This window comes from Vipera berus (genome assembly GCF_964194415.1).
Source record: "Vipera berus genome assembly, chromosome: 6".
Classification (NCBI taxonomy): domain Eukaryota; kingdom Metazoa; phylum Chordata; class Lepidosauria; order Squamata; family Viperidae; genus Vipera; species Vipera berus.
This window is the reverse complement of record NC_138208.1, coordinates 89,107,081-89,129,871: the sequence shown is the minus strand read 5'-3', so window position 1 is coordinate 89,129,871 and position 22,791 is coordinate 89,107,081. Positions and strand designations below refer to the sequence as shown.

General features: G+C 48.1%; 1 protein-coding gene across 1 annotated transcript in view; it reads right to left on the bottom strand.

The window, feature by feature from the left end:
* Nucleotides 1-22,791, bottom strand: part of LRGUK (leucine rich repeats and guanylate kinase domain containing) — a 41,637-nt gene that overhangs the window by 11,281 nt on the left and 7,565 nt on the right. The window contains exons 5-15 of the mRNA XM_081331756.1: nucleotides 20,802-20,883; nucleotides 17,943-18,067; nucleotides 16,812-16,955; nucleotides 15,914-15,994; nucleotides 11,736-11,822; nucleotides 9,784-9,890; nucleotides 7,003-7,122; nucleotides 4,297-4,393; nucleotides 2,989-3,102; nucleotides 1,911-2,112; nucleotides 1,081-1,197 (exon numbers count right to left, since the gene is read on the bottom strand). Of these exons, the coding sequence (XP_081187882.1) occupies nucleotides 1,081-1,197; nucleotides 1,911-2,112; nucleotides 2,989-3,102; nucleotides 4,297-4,393; nucleotides 7,003-7,122; nucleotides 9,784-9,890; nucleotides 11,736-11,822; nucleotides 15,914-15,994; nucleotides 16,812-16,955; nucleotides 17,943-18,067; nucleotides 20,802-20,883 (1,276 nt within the window). The remainder of the gene's footprint in view (nucleotides 1-1,080; nucleotides 1,198-1,910; nucleotides 2,113-2,988; nucleotides 3,103-4,296; nucleotides 4,394-7,002; nucleotides 7,123-9,783; nucleotides 9,891-11,735; nucleotides 11,823-15,913; nucleotides 15,995-16,811; nucleotides 16,956-17,942; nucleotides 18,068-20,801; nucleotides 20,884-22,791) is intronic.

Here is a 22,791-nt window from a genome sequence, read left to right as displayed (position 1 = left end):
AGTCACCCAGCCGGTCTTCATGACTCAAGGCGAGACTAGAACTCATGGTCTCTTGGTGATTGGCCAAACGTCACCCAGCCGGCTTTCACGCCCAAGGCAGAACTAGAACTCACTGTCTCCTGGTGCCTAACCATTAGACCAAACTGACTCTCTTCTTCCACGAGAAGAGTTGTGGTTGACCCATTGCTGGAGGTCAGACAATCCTTTGGAACAGTATAAGGATTCGTTCCTTGGGTGGTGGGGGGGTTGGACTAGAAGGCCTCCAAGGTCCCTTCCGGCCCGGTGATTTTCAAGTCTGCCCTGTAGCTAGGTCAGGGGTCTTCAAACTTGGCCCTTTGATGACTTGTGGACTTCAACTCCCAGAATTCCTCAGCCAGAGTTCAAGTCCACAAGTCCTCAAAGGGCCAAGTTTGAAGACCCCTGGCTTCTATGGTCCATGCTGGCTGAGGAATTCTGGGAGTTGAAGTCCACAAGTCATAAAAGGGCCACGTTTGAAGACCCCTGGCTTCTATGGTCCATGCTGGCTGAGGAATTCTGGGAGTTGAAGTCCACAAGTCCTCAAAGGGCCAAGTTTGAAGACCCCTGGCTTCTATGATCCATGCTGGCTGAGGAATTCTGGGAGTTGAAGTCCACAAGTCCTCAAAGGGCCATGTTTGAAGACCCCTGGCTTCTATGGTCCATGCTGGCTGAGGAATTCTGGGAGTTGAAGTCCACAAGTCCTCAAAGGGCCAAGTTTGAAGACCCCTGGCTTCTATGATCCATGCTGGCTGAGGAATTCTGGGAGTTGAAGTCCACAAGTCCTCAAAGGGCCAAGTTTGAAGACCCCTGGCTTCTATGATCCATGCTGGCTGAGGAATTCTGGGAGTTGAAGTCCACAAGTCCTCAAAGGGCCAAGTTTGAAGACCCCTGGCTTCTATGGTCCATGCTGGCTGAGGAACTCTGGGAGTTGAAGTCCACAAGTCCTCAAAGGGCCAAGTTTGAAGACCCCTGAGCTAGGTGATGGGCTCCTTGCTCCCAGCTTCTTTTCCTAATGAGACTTTAAGAAATTAAAGGGTAGTGGGATCCAGCATTGTCCGATACCTGAAAGGTCTTTGCTGCCCACTGCAGGAACCGCGGCTTTGGATTCGGAAGTCAAAACCAGTCCCAGGAACTCTTCCAGGAGACCGCTAAGTTTGGAGAAGGCCTCATCATAGTCATCTGGAGGATTTTGGAGGAGAAGAAAAGAGCTTTGGCAAAGGGGTGGGAGAAGCTGCAGAACGTTCTCGTCATGCATGTCAGGAGTCCTCAACTTACGACCACTCGTTTAGTGACTGATGTTACAAGGGCGCTGGAAAAAGTGACTTACAGCCAGCCCTCATTCAGGGGGGGGGTGTCTTAGAATCAGAACAGAGCTGGAAGGGACCTTGGAGGTCTTCTAGTCCAGCCCCCTCCCTGCTCAAGCAGGAGAGTCCTCGACTGATGACCCCCAACGGAGCCCAAAATTTAGGTCGCTAAGTGAAACATTGGTGAAGCGAGCTTTGCCTGCCTTTTACGACGTTCCTCGCCACATTTGCTAAGCGAATCACTGCAGTTGTTAGTCCCACGGTTGTAAAGTGAATCTGGCTTCCCCAGTCGCAAAAGGGGATCACAGGACCCCAGGGACGCTGCGACCGTCGTAAATAGGAGCCAGTCACCAAGCATCCGAATTTTGACCAGGTGACCCTGGGGACGCTGCGGCGGTCGTTAAGTGTGAAAGATGGTCGTAAGTCTATTTTTCCAGCGCCGTTTTTTAAAAACTCTGAACGGACACTAAATGAACCGTTGTAAGGCGAGGACTGCCTCTCCCGAGAGACGGAAATCCACCCAGCAGTTAACTGCAAGTTGTTAATTCGCAGGATTGTAAACCTTAGTTTATAAAGCAAGAGACTGACCGACGTTGATGGTGGCATCGAAGAAGCCAGGGAAATCTTGGTTCACTTGGGTGTACATGTCCACCCTGCGGAGGGCTTCCTCGATCTCAGGTCTGCTAAACAAGCCCATCCTTCGGAGGTGACCCCCGTATTTCTCTTTGTTCACCGGGATCAGCAGGATGTATCGTGGTTCGAAGTAGGAATTCTTCAAACTTCGGACACCCTAGGAGAGAGAGAGCTGTTTTAGAGTCAGTGGCCCTTCGGTCGCTAAATAACTCCAAGGACCGACTCAATGCAGAAAGCCATAAGACGAAAAGAAGAAAAAAAAAAGGGGGGGGGTTATATGCGCTTTGTTCGGGTTCCCCAAACCATGTGGCTGAGCCACGTTAAAAAGCCCGTCAATCTTGGGAAGCCGTCTTCTTTAGGCGGCGTTTTTCAACCTTGAACACTTCGACTCCCAGAATTCCCCGGACAGCATTCTGGGAATTGAAGTCGACATATCTTAAAGCATTTTGGGTGGGGGATTCTGGGCGTTGACGTCCACCCCTCTTAAAGCAGGCTGCCTGGGGGATTCTGGGAGTTGAAGTCCACCCATCTTAAAGCATGCTTCCTGGGGAATTCTGGGAGCTGAAGTCCACCCATCTTAAAGCGTTTTGGATGGGGGATTCTGGGCGCTGAAGTCCACCCATCTTAAAGCATGCTGCCTGGGGGATTCTGGGAGTTGAAGTCCACCCATTTTAAAGCATGCTGCCTGGGGGATTCTGGGCGCTGAAGTCCACCCATTTTAAAGCATGCTGCCTGGGGGATTCTGGGAGCTGAAGTCCACCCATCTTAAAGCGTTTTGGATGGGGGATTCTGGGCGCTGAAGTCCCCCCATCTCAAAGTTTGCCTTCAGACGAGGTTCACGGCAGTTTGCTGAGCCTTCTAGCCCCTCTGCCCGCTTTTCTCCCCCAATTCTTTCCCTCCCGGCCCCGCGGGAGTCTTACCTTCGGCCTCTCTGTTCTCCGCTCTCTTCTGCAGAGTCAGACCACAGCTTAAACTCAAGGGCACCAATCTCACCGCCCTGACAGTGCTTGTGCAGCCAAGGGGCTTTTCCTACCTCTATTTCTAAATGCACGCAGGTGGCCAGGCCCTCCCTGGCAATGCTTTCGATGACCTCTCGGCTCAGCCCGTAGTGGAAGCCGCTATATTTGAAAGTGACGATGAATTTCCCCTGAAACGAGGAAAAAAAAACAACCCAACGGAAGCCCAGGTGAAGCCAAGAGCAAAAGGACGAGCGTTCGGAGCAAGCCTCACCTGGATTCTAGCACATCTGGGTCTTCATATTTTCTAGCTATCGTCCTCTTGCGGGGTCCTGCGTGCTCTCTGAGCTTGGCGGTCTCCTTGCAGACGTTTCAGGACCGAATGAGGGAACGTCATCAGGGCTAGTAGGGGAGAAGGGTTTGCTTAGTCCCTTCCAGCACTGATGACGTTGCCTAATCGGGTCATGAAACGTCTGCAAGGAAACCACCCAGCTCAGAGAGCACCAGGGACCCCACAGTCCTCCTCCTCCTCCTCCTCCTCCTCCTCCTCCTCCTCCACAAACCCCCCTCCCTTCTAGCACTGATGATGTTCCCTAGTTGGGTCATGAAACGTCTGCAAGGAAACCACCCAGCTCAGAGAGCACCAAGGACCCGACCTTTCCTTCCCTTCCCTTCCCTTTCCTTCTTTCCTCTTCCTTCCTTCCTTCCTTCCCTCCTTCCTTCCTTCCTTTCCTTCCTTCCTTCCCTCCTTCCTTCATTCCTTCCCTCCTTCCTTCCTCCTTTTAGCACTGATGATGTTACCTAGTTGGGTCATGAAACGTCTGCAAGGAAACAACCAAGCTCAGAGAGCACCAAGGACCCGACCTTTCCTTCCCTTCCCTTCCCTTCCCTTTCCTTCTTTCCTTCTTTCCTTCCTTCCTTCCTTCCTTCCTTCCTTCCTTCCTTCCTTCCTTCCTTCCTTCCTTCCTTCCTTCCTTCCTTCCTTCCTTCCCCTTTCCAGCACTGATGATGTTCCCTAGTTGGGTCATGAAACGTCTGCATGAAAACCACCCAGCTCAGAGAGCACCAGGGACCCCACAGTCCTCTCCTCCTCCTCCTCCACAAACCACCTTCCCTTCTATAACTGATGATGTTCCCTAGTTGGGTCATGAAACGTCTGCAAGAAACCCACCCTGCTCAGAGAGCACCTGTTCGAATCCTCCGGCGCTGCCAACCGACGACCCCAAAGGGAGGTGGAAGGACACGCACAAGAAACCGCCCAGGTTTCTTCAATCTCCGAAGCCCCTTTGGGGGTCTCTTCCTTTTGGCCCACCCTGAAGAGGAGCAGGGCCGGACCCGCCGGTGGCTTCCTTTCTCGCCCTCCGAAAGGCCGGCTCCCTTCTTACCGTGTTCACCATCTTGTCAAATTCCTCCTGGGGTACGTAATAGTAATCTAATCGGTTCTCCTCTCCGAAATAAGGGCTCCTCGTGGTGTGGCAGGGGCTGAGAAGGAAGCGGAGCGGAAAATGGAGCAGCTGTTAAAAAAAAAGGGGGGGGAGGAGGAAGGCCGGGCTCCTGTTCAGACTTGAGCTGTGCGCTGCTTGGCGCGCTCTCTCCTGAAGTTGGTGACGGGTTCGGGTTACGCTACCCTACTAAGTCGCAACCTCGGTGAGGGTGGTGGGGAGGGGGGCAGGGTTCAGATCAGGGTTGAACTGTGGGGGTCCTCGGTTTCTGACTTGTGGGCCTGGAGACGTTTCATTGCCAAACTAGGTAACCTCATCAGGACGAGTCGCAAGCCGGCAACCAAGAAGGCCAAGAACTCCACGAGAATTATTTTCTGGATTTCAGTAGGTGACAGCACCTAGGGGCCTGCAGCTGCTCTCAGGAACGATGTGGGGACAGATGAAGACTGCTAGGCAATTCCACATCTGGAAATTGAACTGGAGAAGACTATCTATCTATCTATCTATCTACAGTATATCTAATCTATATCTATCTATCTATACCTATATCTATCTATCTATCTATCTATCTATCTATCTATCTATCTATCTATCTATCTATCTATCTATGTATCTCTCTAATCTCTCTCTAATCTCTCTCTCTCTCTCTCTCTCTCCATCTATATCTATATTCTATTATTATTATTATTATTACATTTATATCCCGCCCTTCTCTATCTAATCTATATCTATCTATATTTATATCTATATCTATCTATCTATATCTATATCTAATCTCTCTCTCTCTCTCTCTCTCTCTCTCTCTCTATCTATCTACATCTATATCTATATTCTATATCTATATTCTATATTGAGCCTTGGTGGAGCAGTGGGCTAATGCCCCCTTAAGTAACACCAGCTGCCTGCAATTAGTGCAGGTTCGAGTCCCACCAAGCTCAAGGTTGACTCAGCCTTCCATCCTTCCCAGGTAGGTAAAATGAGGACCCAGATTGTTGGGGGCAATTAAGCTGACTTTGTAATAATGCCGCTTGGGGTGTGTGTGTCAAAGCCCTAATAAGCAGGCATATACATAGAATGAAGGCTACTGCTAAGCTTGTAAGCCGCCCTGAGTCTTCGGAGAAGGGCGGGATATAAATGTAATAATAATAATAATAATAATAATAATAATAATAATAATAATAATAATAATAATAATAATAATAATAATAATAAAATATTCTATATCTAATCTATATCTATATCTATCTATATTTATATCTATATATCTATCTATATCCATATCTATATCTAATCTCTCTCTCTCTCTCTCTCTCTCTCTCTCTCTCTCTCTCTCTCTCTCTCTCTCTCTCTCTCTCTCTCTCTCTCTCTCTCTCTACATATACCAGAAAAAAAACATGTTGAACCACTCCTGTGTTATGTCTGGGAGGCTGTGTTTGCCTCCATGTTTTGCCTCTACAACATTTTATTTTGCAGAAAGGCTATTCTGCATAGGAATTCGCGCGTTTAAACCTCACATTTTTCTCCTTGCGCTGATGACATTACCTAGTTGGGTCATGAAGCTCAGAAGGCAACAAGGACCCTACACTTCTACTTCTTCTTCTTCTCCTCCTCCTCCTCCACTTCCTCTCTGCAAACCCTACTCCCTTCCAGCACTGATGATGTTACCTAGTTGGGTCAGGAAACGTCTCCAAGAAAACCACCAAGCTCAGAGAGCAATAAGGACCCCACAGTCCTCCTCCTCTTCCTCCCTTCTAGCACTGATGATGTAACCTAGTTGGGTCAGGAAACGTCTCCAAGAAAACAACCAAGCTTAGACAGCACCAAGGACCCCACAGTCTTCCTCCTCCTCCTCCTCTCCACAAACCCCACTTCCTTCTAGCACTGATTGTTCTGTACCAGCCTACTACCGGCCCTGCAGAAAAGGCAGGGACAACCCCTTTTACAAGAAGGCAAGAGGCTGGAACTAAGCCTGCCAAATTTATGGACACAAAAGCAAACAGAGCAAAAACAAGACACGAACCATGAAACAGGAGCTATTCAAACGGTTGCCTTTAGCAAACCAGCCCTCCCACGCATTCCCCTTTTATACAGTTCAGGGCGTGGCTTCTCTCTGCCTCCTTCCGAGGTGCCCCATTGCCTTCCTCTGTTTACTCCTGATTGACTGCCTCCTGCGTCGGGCGTCCTTGAACAGGGCCAGCTGTGGGTCATCTTCATCCACGCTGTCAGGCTCACACAGCTGGGTCTGCGTCGTGACCAGGTGGGAGGGGCTTGGCTTAGGGCTCTCATCAGCAAGCTCTCCAACCCCCTGAGCAAGCTCTCCAACACCCCCCTCCTCCTCCTCCTCTGACTCGTCCGACCCAACTGCCGAACCCACAGGCTGACCCTGAATCACAACACTGATGACGCTACCTAGTTGGGTCATGAAACGTCTGCATGGGAACCACCCAGCTCGGAGAGCACCGAGGACCCCGTCTATTTCCTCTTTTAATCCAATACGACGGGCAAGGGGAGGACAGAGAACTAGATTCAGTCAGAAAAGTCGGCAGCCTAGCCCACCTACCTGTCTACTCTTCTTTTTCCCTTCCTCGAGAACATCTGCCCCCCCCCGCCGACTCCCCAAAGGGTTCCCCGACCTGGAGGGGCTCCTACCTGTATCTGAAATAGTTGTTGAACTTCCGACACAGCCTGTGACACAGTTCTCGCTTCCAACAGGCCAAAGGCCCAGTCAGCACCAACATGGGGTAGGGAGCATCAAGGCTGGGCAGGGTGCTGTAGGGGACGGGAAGAAAAAGCTCGGTGAAGACCCTCTGTGTGGGCCAGCAGGAACATTCGTGGGCTTCCTCACAGATGTGACAGATGAGAGAACCTGTCGCTCAGGATTTAACGGTGAGGTCCCTGGCTGCTCTGTGGTTTGGGGCGCTTTTCTTGAAGACGTTTCGCGACTAAACTAAGACGGGAAGGGGAAGGCCGGCTGGATTAATTCTTCTTCAAAATTAAGCCTTGGTTAAAAAACAAAAGCAGCTTTTACGATTTTCGACGGTCAAACCCTTCCAAGATTCCAGAAAACCCGAAAGGGTTGTCCCAAAGGTGGGTGTTTTTTGGGAGGCAACTGGACTTGCTCGTTTCTCGTTGAAGGCCTTTCGCTTCTCATCCCAGAAGCTTCTTCAGCTCTAGACTGGATGGTGGGGGAATGGGAGGATTTGTACTGCTTGCAGACAGCTGGTCGTTTGCCTTCTTCTAGAGGGTTGTTGAGGCCACCTGGAGGTTTACCTGTGTCCTCAGTGGTGCTTTTTCAACTGGACTGACTTGCTTTCCTTTGAAGACATTTCACTTCTCATTCCAGAAGCTTCTTCAGCTCCGACTGGATGCTGGGGGAATGGGAGGATTTGTACTCCTTGCAGACAGCTGGTCGTTTGCACTCTTTTAGAGCGTCATTGAGGCCACCTGGAGGTTTGTCTGTGTCCTCAGTGGTGCTTTTTCAACTGGACTGACTTGCTTTCCTTTGAAGACATTTCACTTCTCATTCCAGAAGCTTCTTCAGCTCTGACTGGATGGTGGGGGAATGGGAGGATTTAGACTCCTGGCAGACAGCTGGTCATTTGCACTCTTTTAGAGGGTCGTTGAGGCCACTTGGAGGTTTGTCTGTGTCCTCAAGGTCACCTGAGTGGTGCAAAGGGGTGGGTGTGCCCAGGGCAGAAAACATCCTGCAGCCAAGAAGGCTCCACACCCATTTGCACCACTTGGGTGACCCCGAGGACGCAGACCAAACTCCAAGTGGCCTCAACGACTCCCTTAAAAATGCAAATGACCAGCGGTCTCCAAAGAATATAAATCTTTCCCTTCCCTAACATCCAGTCAGAGCTGAAGAAGCTTCTTGGGTGAGAAGCGAAACACCTCCAAAAAACCCCCAAGAAAATCCAGTTGCCTCCTGAAAAAGCACCTTTGGGACAACCTTTTAGGATTTTTCTGGAGGTCTTGGAAAGATCTGACTGTTGAAAAATCGTGAAGCTGCTTTGTTTTTAACCTGGATTTCTGACCTGGAGGACCGAGAGTCTCCGTAGACGCCTAAAGGGTTTTCTAAGAATGCAACGTTGACGTAGAGCAGGGGTCTTCAAACTTGGCCCTTTGATGCCTTGTGGACTGCACAAGTGCCTGGCTGAGGAATTCTGGGAGTTGAAGTCCACAAGGCATCAAAGGGCCAGGTTTGAAGACCCTTGGTCTAGACTCTAGATAGTTGGCTAGCTAATGCAATGTGGGTTTATCGGCAGGTGATCAAAAGCACCGTTCAAGAACATCTTCCTTCCTATTGGCTTCAAGCAACAGAGGAAGACAGGAACAAAATCACTTGCCGGCTTTCAACCTGCTAACTCAAGGCACGCTGGCCGAGGAATTCTGGGAGTTGAAGTCTCCAAGTCATCAAAGGGCCACGTTTGAAGACCCCTGACGTAGAGACTTGAGTGGGTGCTGCTCCTTTCAATACTCCGAAAGTTGAAGACAGCTTGAAGCCACCATAATTGCACGTTCTTATCACTCCCGGGGGAGATTTGAAGGATCCATGGTGTTCTGTTCCAGCCTACAACCGGCCCTGTTTGTGTGTCAGGGACAACCTCTTTTTTCCTTTTTTACAGTCAATAGGCTGGAAAACCCCAACCCAAATTTATTTACAGTTCAAACAAAAAGGCAACAGAATATTTCCTTCATTAAAGGATTCAAAATATCCAACAAGAGTCAACAAACAAGAGTTAAACAGAAGTAGCAAGAACAGACCAGGATTCCCTTAGAATGTCTCTGAATGGTTGCCTTCAGCAACCAACCCCACCCACGCCTTCCCCTTTTATTATCAGTCCCACGGCGTGGCTTCTCACTGCCTTCTCCTCCTCTCACCGAGTTGCCTCATTGCCTTTCTCTGTTCCGCTCTGCTGGATTGCCTCCTGCTCCCAGCGTCCCTGAATACATCCAGCTGTGAATCATCTATGTGCTCACACGGCTGAGTCTGATGAGGAACATGACGGGAGGGGCCAGGCTGAGAGTCCTGCAGTGCATCAGAGCCTCCCTCCGAAGGCTCTCCAAACCCCTCCTCCTCCTCAGATTCCTCAGACTCAGCTGCTGGGAGCACAGGCTGACACTGAATCACAACACATGGGTCCTGTGAAAAGAGTTCTTTGCACCTCTCAATTTTGGGGCTGAGGGACCATCTGCTCCGACAGATGGTGCAGAGGGAATGAAGAGGTGGGAAGAATTGCTTTCGAACGGCAAGGGGAGGACTAACAGGATCGGATCATCTGCTCGGCTAACCCGTCATTTGGTCGTCATCCCGTACCGCCTGGGTGTCTTCTGGGACCCAGCTGAGATTGGAAGCAGGAGGAGAGCGGAGGAGAGGCCGAAGAAGGCCACCTCACGAGAGGAAGAGGAGGAGGAGGACCAGCTCACCTATTGAAGATGTGCTGAGGTTGCATCATGCTGTACATGATGTGGGTCATGTGGTCCTGGGCAGCCCTCACTTCTTGAGGGGGGTCGTACTTGTTCACGGCGGCCACCTGCACCCGGTAAGAAAAAAAAAAGGGAAAATATAGGTTAGTACAAGGGGGCGCAGAGGTTAGAATGCAGCACCGCAGGCTAATTCTGTCGATTGACCACTGCTGGCACTTCGTGGACCCCGCCTTCCATCCTTCCAAGGTGGTTAAAATCAGGAGCCAGATTGTTGGGGGGGGAGGACGGGGGGGGGACAACAGGCTGATTCTGTAAACCACACGGAGAGAGTTGTAAAGCACTGTGAAGCGGTGTATAAATCTAAGGGCGATTGCTAAGTTAGAAGGATGGAAGGAAGGAAGGTGAAAGAAAGGAGGAAGAGAGGGAGGGAGGAAAAAAAGGAAGGGAGGAAGAGGGAGGCAGGGAGGAAGGCAGGAAGGGAGGAAAAAAGGAAGGAAAGAAGGAAGGGAGGGAGGGAGGGGAGGAAAGGAGGGGAGGAAAGAAGGAAGGAGGGGACAGAGGGAGAGAGGAAAAAAGGAAGGAAAGAAGGGAGGGAGGAAGAGAGGGAGGGAGGGAGGAAAAAAGGAAGGAAAGAAGGAAGAGAGGGAGGGAGGGGAGGAAAGGAGGGGGGAGGGGAGGAAGAAAAAAGAAAGGAAAAAAGGAAGGGAGGGAGGGAGGAAGTGAGGGAGGGAGGGAGGGAGGAAAAAAGGAAGAGAGGAAGGAAAGAAGAAAGGAATGGAAGGGAGGGAGGGAGGGAGGAAAAAAGAAAGGAAGGAAGGAAGGAAGGAAGGAAGGAAGGAAGGAAGGAAGGAAAGAAGGAAGGAAGGAAGGTGATTGGCATGCTGTATTGCAGGCTAACTCTGCCCACTGCCGGAAGTTCAATCCTGACTGGCTCAAGGTTGACTTGGCCTTCCATCCTTCCGAGGTCTATAAAACGAGGACCCAGATTGTTGGGGGGGGAAACTATATTGACTCTGTAAACCACTTAGAGAGGGCTGCAAAGCACTGTGAAGCGTTATATAAGTCTAAGGGCTGTTGCTCGTTATTCATGTCATGGCTGCCATCTTACCTTGATCTTTCCTGACCCTAACCTCCCCCATTAGCCAACAACGTGGGACCCCTCCTCTCCCTGGCCCCCAATTTTCCAGGCAACCGTTGGGGGTTTGGCTTCCCCCCCAGAAAGACCACCAGTGTCAACCCCCCACATTCCCACCAGGGGTTATTTTCCCAGCACCACCAAGAGTATTCATTCCTGCCATGCTGTAGTCTCGTCTGATTCAAAACACAGGGAGTCCTCGTCTTACGGCACTTCATTTAGCGACCGTTCGCAGTTACGACAGCCCTGGAAAAAAGGGACTTTTTTTCCCCACCTACGACCGTTGCAGCATTTCCCCCCGCCCTCCTACAGTGGTCCAAATTCGGACGCTTGGCGACCGACTCATATTTACGACGGTGGAAGTGTCCCCTTCTTGCGACCTTCTGACGGGCCAAATCAAGGGGGAAGAACCCGGATCTGCTTAGCAACCTTGTTCCCCAATGAATCACGGCAGCAGTTTAATTCAACTCTGACCAAGGAAGGGCATAAAAGGGGCGCCAAAATCCAACTCAGCCACTGCATCGCTGAACAACGGAAACTTTCAGCCCTACGGTGGTCGTAAGCCAAGGAAGGCCTGAGATTCAGAGCTTACGCTACCGAAGCCCGGTTCGTTTAATGGCCGCGTTGCTAACTTTACACCGGCAATGATTCCCTTAACAAGCGTGGCAAGGAAAGTCGCCAAACGGGAGAACGCTGGCTTAACCAACGTGCCGCTTAGCAATAGAAATGTGGGCTCCCTCGCGGTCGTAAGGCCGAGGACCGGCTGTTCTGTTAGGATTTACGGGCGGGGGGGGGGCTGAAGGGCGGGGACATTTACCTTTTCCTCCACGGAGATCTTCTGGTGATCCAGTTCGGTCAGACGGAGCAGCATAAAAATCACCAGGAGCCAATAATCTTCTTGTTCCTGAGAAAACGCACAGGTGAGTTGAGTTCTCAGTTTGAACTGAAATTTCAGTTAAGCCATTCAGGCTGATAGCAGGAAGAGTTATTTATTATTACGATTACGATTACGATTACGATTACGAATAATAATAATAATAATAATAATAATAATAATAATAATAATAATAATAATAATAATGTTGGAAGGGACCTTGGAGGTCATCTAGTCCAACCCCCTGCTCAGGCAGGAATCCCTATAGTACCATTTCAGACAAATGGCTGTCCAGTCTCTTCTTAAAAACTTCCAGTGTTGGAGAAGGGAGAGAGGGAGGGAGGGAGGAAGGAAGGAAAAAGAATAACAGAATAACAGACTCAGAAGGGACCTTGGAGGTCATCTAGTCCAACCCCCTGCTCAGGCAGGAATCCCTCTACCATTTCAGACAAATGGCTGTCCAGTGTCTTCTTTAAAACTTCCAGTGTTGGAGAAGGGAGAGAGGGAGGGAGGGAGGAAGGAAGAAAGGAAGGAAAAAGAATAACAGAATAACAGACTCAGAAGGGACCTTGGAGGTCATCTAGTCCAACCCCCTGCTCAGGCAGGAATCCCTCTACCATTTCAGACAAATGGCTGTCCAGTGTCTTCTTTAAAACTTCCAAAACTTCCTATTATTTTAGGTTGTCCTCTCGGAGTCTGACCCGGGAGGCAGGGAAGGGAGAGATGCTCAGAGGAAATAACGGTTTCATTTAGCGACCGTTCAACGTAACAACGGCCCTGAAAAAAAAAGGAACTTAGGACCCTTTCTCAGACTCACAGACGTGGCAGCATCCCCGCGGTCACGGGATCAACATGCAGGCCCTTAGCCAGTGACTCGTGACCTCCACCACAGATGGCAGGTTCTTATCAGCCGCCAGAGTTAGTCCTCGACTTACAACAGGTCATTTAGTGACCGTTCAAAGTTACAAGGGCGCTGGGGAAAAAAAAGGACCGTTTTTCACACTTCAGAGCGTTGCAGCATCTCCGTGGGTCACATGATCAAAATTCAGAGGCTCGGCAACTGGCGTGTCCTTACGACGGTTTGCAGCGATTCTCCTTTTGCGACCTTCTAACAAGCAAAGTCAAGTTGGGAGAGTGGGGGGGGGGGAGCCGGATTCTCTTAATGACCGGGTTACTAACTTAAACAGCCGCAGCAATTCGCCTAACAGCTGCGGCCGGGGGGGCAAAATTCCCTTGGCAAATGTCTCGCTTAGCGACCGAAACTTGGTCATAAGCCGAGGACTAATTGCGTTCCCTGTGAATCCAGAGTTGGATTCTCCTCTTCCTCACAGCTCTACCAAAGTGGGAGAAGGAAGTGAGCCAGGTCAAGGAGAGCAAAGGGCAATACGGCCGAAAAGAAAAGTTCCAAAGGGTTGAAATGTCTCCTACTTTGAGCGGGGGCGGGGGGGGTTGGACTAGAAGACCTCCCGTGGTCCCTTCCAAGTCTGGGTTCTGTAATTCTGTGCAGCTAAGCCTTCAGCTTACAAACTGCTCCACCACTGGAGGTTTTGGCGAAGAGACTGGACGGACACCTGTCTGAAATCGCATAATAAGGCCTCCCGCTCGAGCAGGGGGTCAGACTAGAAGACCTCCCGAGGTCCCTGACTTTGAAATTTGGATTAAACAGCTGTGCCTCCTTCCAAGAGACAAATCCCTGGTGGCTTGTGCCCAGCAACTTCTGCCAAGTAGAAAAATGCTGATTAAACGGGTAACATTTCTTCCCCGACCACCCCCCCCCCGGACCCATTTCGAAGACTCTCAGAAACTCAAGAGGCACCTGCTTCGTCTTCCACCCTGCTCAGAAAAAAAAAGTCCTAAAGAGATGCTGGATCAGGCAGAGATGCGAGGTTTTACTCTGATTTAAAGGTGGCTGCCCTGGCAGAGGAGATCCCGGGGCTCGTTCATCACACAAAAACCGTCACATCCATCGAGGTTAGACAGCTCCCTGTCTCGAGCAGGGGGTTGGACTAGAAGGCCTCCCGAGGTCCCTTCCAACTCTGTGATTCTGTAATTCTGTACGGGTAGCCTTCAACTCACAAGCTGCTCCATCGCTGGAGGTTTTTGCGAAGAGACTGGACAGACACTTGTCTGAAATGGTATAATAAGGTCTCCTGCCTGAGCAGGGGGTTGGACTAGATGACCTCCAAGGTCCCTTCCAACATCATCATTATATTATTATTATTATTATTATTATTATTATTATTATTATTATTATTATTATTATTATTATACTTTTATTCATAAAACATGAAACTCAGTCAACTGAACACTCAAATTGACTGCCAGCATCCTAGGTATCAACCCGGTATCTCCTTAAAATGTAAGATGTTCCGAGTAGCGCAGTTTTTTTGTAGCTTTGCTGGAGTTATTTGCAGGAAGCTGCAATTTCTTGATGTATTTTGCAAAGTTTTTGGACATAGTTCCCAGTGCCCCGATGACAATGGGTATCCCTGTTACGCATTTCATCCATAATCGCGCAGTTTCGATGGCCAGGTTGCGGTATTTCGGAATTTTTCCCCAGTTCTTTTTCTTCGACTCTGGCATCTGCTGGTACAGCGATATCAATCAGCCGTACGCTTCGGTTCTCTACGATGGCGATATCTGGCCTGTTGCGTTCCAAACGGCGATCTGTCTGTATTCGGAAGTCCCACGAGATCTTCACCCTCTCATTCTCCACAACTTTTTCCACCCTACGTTCCCACGACTTTTCGGGCGCAGGCAAGTCGTATTTTTTACACAATGCCCAGTGGATTAAGTTTAGCAACTCGGTCATGGTCTAGCTTTGTAATCAGTTTGCGCGATTTTGCTGCACTCACATATTTTGCGGCACTCACATATTTAATTAAATATTAAATTAAATTATATTATTATTATTATTATCAACATCATCATCATCGCGCAGGAACGAGGACTAGCTTCTCAAGGGGAAAAAAAACCCTCAAAAGCCACTTTTGTCTTCAAACGTCTGCAGATGTTTTTGGAAAGAGGAAGCAGCTGCTTTGGCTTAATTTCTTTCAGCCTTTGGGGTGTGTGTGAATCCTTCGCTTCTTGACATTCTTGGTATTGGACCGCTCGCTCCTTGCACGGTTACACGCCAACCGGATAGCAGAGTTGGAAGGGACCTGGGAGGTCATCTAGTCCAGCCCCTTGCCCAAGCAGGAGGTTTCCTGACTCTGAAGTTTCTCAGGACTCGGAGAAAAACCGTACGGCCCGGGCCAAAAAGAAAAAAAAAAGGCTCCGGCGTTATGCAAATGCATAGGGCTGCTCCCCTTCCCGCAAGGCATCCTGGGAGGCAACCAAGCCTAAAAAGAAATCGCACTTAAGGACTACAGGGGAAAAAAAAGTTATTAAAAGGCATGCAGATACCAAATTAATTAGCCCTTAATCAAGCGAACTCAACACCTTCTCCGTTCTGGCAGGACAACTGTCCTGCTTTATATGTTCAATCTCTTTTCTTTCTTTGTTCAATTTATACGCCGCCCAGGAGTCGTCGTGGCGCAGAATGCAGATACTTGAAGGCAGGCAAACTCTGCCGACTGCCGGGAGTTCGATCCTGACCGGCTCAAGGTTGACTCGTCTTTCCGTCCTTCCGAGGTGGGTAAAATGAGGACCCAGATTGTTGGGGGCAAAAGGCTGACTCTGTAAACTGCTCAGACAGGGCCGTAAAGCCCTGCAAAGCGGTATATAGGTTATGTATGCAGGCACCTACATAGCAACAGCCACCAGGGGGCGTCGGCCTGAACGGGTTTTCGGCGGGAACCCAGTTTTGGCGGGAAACCTAGGGCCAACCCCATTGGCTGTCCACTTACCTGGCCGGGTATTTAAGGAGGCCAGGTAACCCTCATTCCCCAGTTCACTACCCCCCTTCCAATAAAGAGCTGAACTCACACACCGGCTGGCGTCTCTTCCTTGCGTCGGACCCACTACACAATAATATAAGTCTATTTCTTTCTCACTACGCAAAGAAACCCTGGGTGATGCTCCTGTCCTGGTGGGCTCTGTCTCAAATCTGCCACTTATTTGCCCTACCGAACGACATTGGCGCGAGAAAAAATTTACAGCTGGTTTGATTTCTTCCTTACCTTAACGGGATTCTTCAACAGATTGAACACTCTGAGCAGAGGCAGAGATTCAATATATTCCAGCTCACTCAGTTCAGACACCTTGATGACAAGAAGAATGGTACTGATTAAAGGAAAGAGAGAGGTAAGTAGACACGATAGATTAAGAGACATGATAAGAGAGGTAACAGACATGCTAGATAAACAGACACGATAAGCAGACATGATAGATAAGCAGACAAAACAGATATGAAAGAGATGGAGATAGACGACAGATAAACACATGACAAACAGACATGACAGATAGACAGACATGATAAAGACATGACAGAGACAGATGATAGCCATAATAGGTATACATACATGACTGACATGATAGAGATGATAAACAGGCATGATAAACAGACACGATAGACTTAGATAGATTGACTGATGTAGATAGATAGATAGAGACAGATGATAGAGACAGATAAAAAGACAGATATGATAGATAGGTAGATGATAGAGACATAAATAAAAAGATCTGATAGACATGAGACATAGATAAAAAGACATGATAAACAGACATGACATACATAGATTAAAAATGATAGACGGATAGACATAAAGATGATAAACATGCTAGATAGATGATAGACGTAAAAAGATGATAAACAGACATGAGATAGATAATAGAGACATAGATAAAAAGATGATAAACAGACATGAGATAGATAGATAGATAGATAGATAGATAGATAGATAGATAGATAGATAGATAGATAGAGATAACAGAGACATAGATAAACAGACATGATAGACAGACAGACGGACAGACAAGGCCTCGTTCTGTGGTTTCTTCCGACCTCCGTCAGCTGTTCAACGGAGAAATGCCCCAAAGCAGCTGGCAACTAGGTCTCCTCCGCTGTATCAACCGTACCTGGTTGTTTTCCAGGTTGATGTCCTCCAGGAAGTTGTGCTCTTCCAGGCCCTCCAAGCTGCTGATCTCGTTGTTCGACAAGTCCAGGACCTGTAGTGCCTTGAGGCCTTCCAGGCCCACCGCCTTTTTGATCTGGTTCGATTTCTACCAAGAGAACCACAAGCGTCCCCTAACCAAACATGGTTGCCTTTGGGCAACGCCGAGCATCATCGAGGGAGCCAGACGGCTTGCTTCACACCTGCTGGCTTACACATCGTTTAATTTTTCTACGCAGGTGGCCCTCGGCTGACAAAGAGTTCATTTAGGGGCGGCTCAAAGTTACGACGATCACAGTCGCCTGATCAAAATCCAAACACTCAGCAAATTGATTCCTATTTATGATGGTCGCCGTGTCCCCGGGGTCACGCAATCCCTTTTGAACGACCTCCCGACCAGCAGTCAATGGGGGAAGCCAGATTCACTTAAGAACCCTGTGACTCGTTTAACAGCTGCAGCGAGAAATTTGTCCAGAGAGTTCGGCTCCAAACGTTTACGAACTTCCTCGCCACCACTGTTAAGTGAATCACTCCAGTTGGTCACACGGTTGTTAAGTGAATCTGGCTTCCCCTGGTCGGAAGGCCGCAAAAGGGAATCTCATGACCCCGGAGACACTGCAACCGTCATAAATACGAAACAGTTGCCAAGCGTCTGAATTTTAATCATGTAGCCATAGGGGATGTTGCAATGGTTGTTAAGCGTGAAAAATGGCTAAGTCACTTTTCCCGGGTCCTTGTAACTTTGAACGGTCAGTAAAGTAAATATTAAGTCGAGGACTACCTACGCTGCAAAACTGAGGGTGGAATTACCTCCCATCCCATATTGTCCAGGTGTGATGGTTGTCTTTCAATTAACTGAGAATAAACCCAGATTCTTAAAATGTAGGGAAGGGGTGGAGATCAATGGCCCCATGTTGGCTCAGGAATTCTGGGAGTTGAAGTCCACAAGTCATAAAGGGGCCCTCCAGCCATCAAAGGGCCATCGTTCTCCACCTCTGATGTAGGGCTTCAAAGTCTCCCCCCCAATCATTCTCTACAACAAACCAACATATTATGTTGGGAAAGACGTCATCTCAGGAAACACACACAGGCTCACCAGGCAGAGAGTTTTGATGGGCAATTTTTTCAAGCCGGTAATTGCTTTGATTTTGTTATTTGCCAAGCTCAGGTAGGTCAGGTTGTGGCATTTCTCCAGACCTTGTATCTCCGTGATGTTGTTATCTGCACAGAATTAAGAGATGAAAGGGCAACCTAGAAGGAGACCAAATCCTAGGCCCAGCTGAAGGACTGGGGAGAAAAGCTCCACGGACTTGAGGGACCGACTGGGAACTGGTCCCCTCCTCGTAAAGCTGCTTCTTCTTCTTAGTGAGGGCTCCTTCCTTAAAAGTGGTCCAAAATCAAAGAGGCCTAGACAACTCTGGAAAAGCAGAACCAAGAGAAAGTTCTTGGAAATTGTCCGCTCTTCTAGACGGGTGATGTGTGTGGAGCAGAAGGTGACCGTGGAGATTTTCTCCGGCTACTTCCCCATTTGTCCCGAAGGTGCTTTTCCAAAAGGCAACGGGACTTTCTTGGTTTTTGGTTTATCCCTTAAAACATTTTGCTTCTCATTCAATATGCTTCTTCACCTCCAAATGTCAAGAGTGAAAACTTGGCAGCCACGTGCCTTATTGCTTTCATCTCGTCAATTAGAGGAAGGGGTGGGTGGGGTGGGAGAGGAGGCTTAATGTTGATGGTAGCCAAGCAAGGCTGAGGTATTTTGGCAACTTACTGGTATCCCATTAGTCTTGAGCAACTGACTCAGGAATCCCCGGGGGAAGCCACAGATGAAGAATATTTTTTAATATTCCACATCTTGAAATTAAAAACAGGGTTAGTTTCCAAATCTCTGTTTACTGACTTCACTGTGCATAAGCCTTTTTTTTTTTGAGTGTGTGTGGGGGAGGGATATGATAAATTATCCCCCTTCAAGTGCTCATATGTTATTATTTTGTTTGAAAAAAAGGAAGCCGCTCAAATGAAATCAGTTAAAAGAAAGAATAAATAAATAAATAAATAAATAAGGAAGAAAGAAAGAAAGAAAGAAAGAAAGAAAGAAAGAAAGAAAGAAAGAAAGAAAGAAAGAAAGAAAGAAAGAAAGAAAGAAAGAAAGAAGAAAGAAATCTGAAAGCCTATTTAAGCCAGGAGAATTTCTCCCAAGATACGGAGAAAGAAAGAAAGAAAGAAAGAAAGAAAGAAAGAAAGAAAGAAAGAAAGAAAGAAAGAAAGAAAGAAAGAAAGAAAGAAAGAAAGAAGAAAGCCTATTTAAGCCAGGAGAATTTCTCCCAAGATATGGGCTCTCTGCTCCGGAGGCAGAATCGTGTTTCCAAGGGACCCGTTAGCGAAGGATCGGTCCCAGTCTGAAGACAATTGGGAGGAAATCTGCGTCAATCCTTCGCCGTCCCCTGGCACGCAATATACACAACAAGCGGGCTGTTATTGAGGGAAGAGGTAGGACATCCCACAGGTGCTTTTTCAGGAGCAACAAGACTTTGTTTTTTTCCATAAAGGTGTTTCGCTTCTCATCCAAGAAGCTTCTTCAGCTCTGACTGGATGCTGGGGGGAATGGAAGGATTTATACTCCTTGCAGATGGCTGGTCATTTGCATTCTTTTAGAGGGCCGTTGAGGCCACTTGGAGGTTTGTCTGTGTCCTCAGGGTCACCCGAGTGGTGCAAATGGGTGTTCCAACCCTTTCAGCAGCTCCACACCCATTTGCACCACTCAGGTGACCCTGAGGACATAGATAAACCTCCAAGTGGCCTCAACGACCCTCTAGAAGAATGCAAATGACCGGCTGTGTCCAAGGAGTTAATAATAATAATAATAATAATAATAATAATAATAATAATAATAATAATAATAATAATAATAATAATAATAATAATAATAATAATAATAATAATTTCTATACTTCCCTTCTCCCAAAGGACTCAGGGCGGTGTACAGGGTACACAGGTATATATCCTTCCATTCCCCACCACCCAGTCAGAGCTGAAGAAGCTTCTGGAATGAGAAGTGAAATGTCTTCAAAGGAAAGCCAAGAAAGTCCAGTTGGAAAAGCACCACTGAGGTCACAGATAAACCTCCAGGTGGCTGAGGAATTCTGGGAGTTGAAGTCCACGAGTCATAAAAGGGCAAAGTTTGAAGACCCCTGCTACATGGGGCATTGCACACCAGAACGACTAGACATAAGGAGTTTCTTTCCCCATCCTGTCTCTCTGCTTAACAACTCCTACAATACTGTCAAAATACTAGTAAAGCTGTTTTACTATGATACTCATCTTTCCTATTACCTATCCTTATCTTCTTATGACTATAACTTTGCTGCTTGTATCTTACAATTTATATTGGGGGGGGGGGTTGTACCCTGGTATGATTTATGCTGTTTGCTTAGCTGGTACTCTATGAACGTCACTAAGTGTTACATCTTGTGATTTATGATGAGTTGTATTTCACGATTTATGATGAATGTATTTTCAAGTTGTACATGATCATGATGATCACTATTACTTATCTGTACGCTGAGAGCTTAATGCAGCGGAAACAAATTCCTTGGGTGTCCAACCACACTGGGCCAATAAAGAATTCTATTCTATATTCTACGAAGGAGCTGTTCACAAAATGACCGTCATAGTAGGTTTGACCGGTCCCAAAATATCCGGCAGACGGGAAGGCAAATTAAGCCTCCGTCCTATCAGAATGACTACAAAGCTCATTGCTGCAATTAAAAAGCCCGGGGTGGTTTTTGCCTTACAACCTTCCGAATTCGTTTATTTTATTTTATTTTTAATAAAAAGATCTTCTATTTAAAAAGGTGGTTGGGATGGGGAACCTACTGGATTCCCAAAGGGCAATTCTCTGCTCTGTTCTAAATGCACCATTTGACACACACACCCCAAACCCTACACCAAAGGATACTGTCCAGGATGAGCTTTTTGAGGCACTGGTAATTGGAAAGGTCTTGCATTTCTGAAATATCGTTGTAGGAAAAATTAGCCACCTGGAAAGAGAACAAAAAAACAACAACCCGGAGAATACATGAAGATGTCCTAGACTGCCACCCAGCCTAGCTGTGAGCACTAACTACCACTCAGAACAGATGAGGAACACTCCGCTAGTTGTGCAACACACGGACAGACTTCGCCATAGTTTCAGTTCAGAAACTGTGAGCATCCTAGACCAGGGGTTGGCAACCTTGGCTCTTTTGTGACTCGTGGACTTCAACTCCCAGAATTCCTGGCTGATGCTGAGGGGAAAGGGAGAGGTTTCCAGGCTGAGCCACGGTGGCTCAGGAATTCTGGGAGTTGAAGTCCACGAGTCATGAGGGGGCCATAGTTCCCCCATGCTGGCTCAGGAATTCTGGGAGTTGAAGTCCACAAGCCATGAAGGGGCCATAATTACCCCATGCTGGCTGAGGAATTCTGGGAGTTGAAGTCCACGAGTCATAAAAGAGCCAAGGTTGCCTACTCCTGCCCTAGACCCAGCCAAGTCCGAAATCCCTAGAGAATTCATGGAAGCCTGGCCCTCAGACAAAACAGCCATCAGCAGGCACACCGAGTTAAACAACGTCTACCTACCGTTCAAGAGAGACAGTCGAAATGCTAAAAAGGAAACCAAAGGGCCAAAGCACCCCTCCACCAGCTGGCCAGCAATCAGCGCTGAGATAAGCAGAGTTTAATACCAGGATTAACACTAGACCAAGAGTTAAGAAGTAAACAGTACCCCAGTCAAGGAACTGCCAAACAAGCTAACAGTAAACAACTCAACCAAAGAGTTACCAAGACTGCTCCCGCCAACAATGACAGGGCAAGCCACTTGTACATAAACTGGGAGCAAACTCTACTCTCTTCTAGCACTGATGATGTTACCTAGTTGGGTCACGAAATGTCTGCAAGAAAACCACCACACTCAGAGAGCACCAAGGACCCCACAGTACTTTTTTCCTCCTCCTCCTCCTCCTCCTCCTCCTCCTCCTCCTCCTCCTCCTCCTCCTCCTCTTCTCTATAAACCCCCACCACTTCTAGCACTGATGATGTTACCTAGTTGGGTCATGAAATGTGTGCACGAAAACCACCAAGCTCAGAGAGCACCAAGGACCCCACAGCCCTCCTCCTCTTCCTCCTTCTCCTCTCTGCACACCCTTGTCTCTTCTAGCATTGATGATGTTCCCTACTTGGGTCATGAAATGTCTGCAAGAAAACTATCAAGTTCAGAGAGGACCAAGGACCCACAGTCTTTCCTCCTCCTCCAAGCTCAGAGAGCACCAAGGTCTCCACAGTCCTTCTCCTTCAGCTTCTCTTCCTCCTCTCTGCAACTCCCTTTCCCTTCTAGCATTGTCATGACCCAATTGGGTCAGGAAACGTCTGCCAGAAAACCACCAAGCTCAGAGAGCCCCAAGGACCCCCCCCCACTCCCAGTTCAACCCTGAGCTACAAATATTTTACTGCTATCTTCTACCCAAGCCCAGCCACCCACCATCCTCCACCCAATTCAGGATAATTTGGGGGAAAAAAGAACGAACGAAAAAACAACACACACAAATGAACGAATTCTACAAATTTCTATAAAGACGCCTCAAAAACCGAGGAGGTACTCGAGATAAGGAAACTGTCAATGTTGTGTTTTATTACAAAAAAAAGAGGCTACGAAATGGGGCGTGGAAACTCTAATAAATGTGAACATTCCCCCTCAGCCACGGCAAATATAAATGCAACTCGATCTCTACGAAAGAGACCCCAAGCTGCATTTTTTTTACCTTTTAAGATCAGGGGTCCTCCAACCTGGCCACTTTAAGACTGGTGGACTTCAACTTCCAGAATTCCCCAGCCAGCCATGCATGGGTGGCTGGGGAATTCTGGGAGTTGAAGTCCGCCAGTCTTCAAGCGGCCAAGCGGGAGGACCCCTGCTT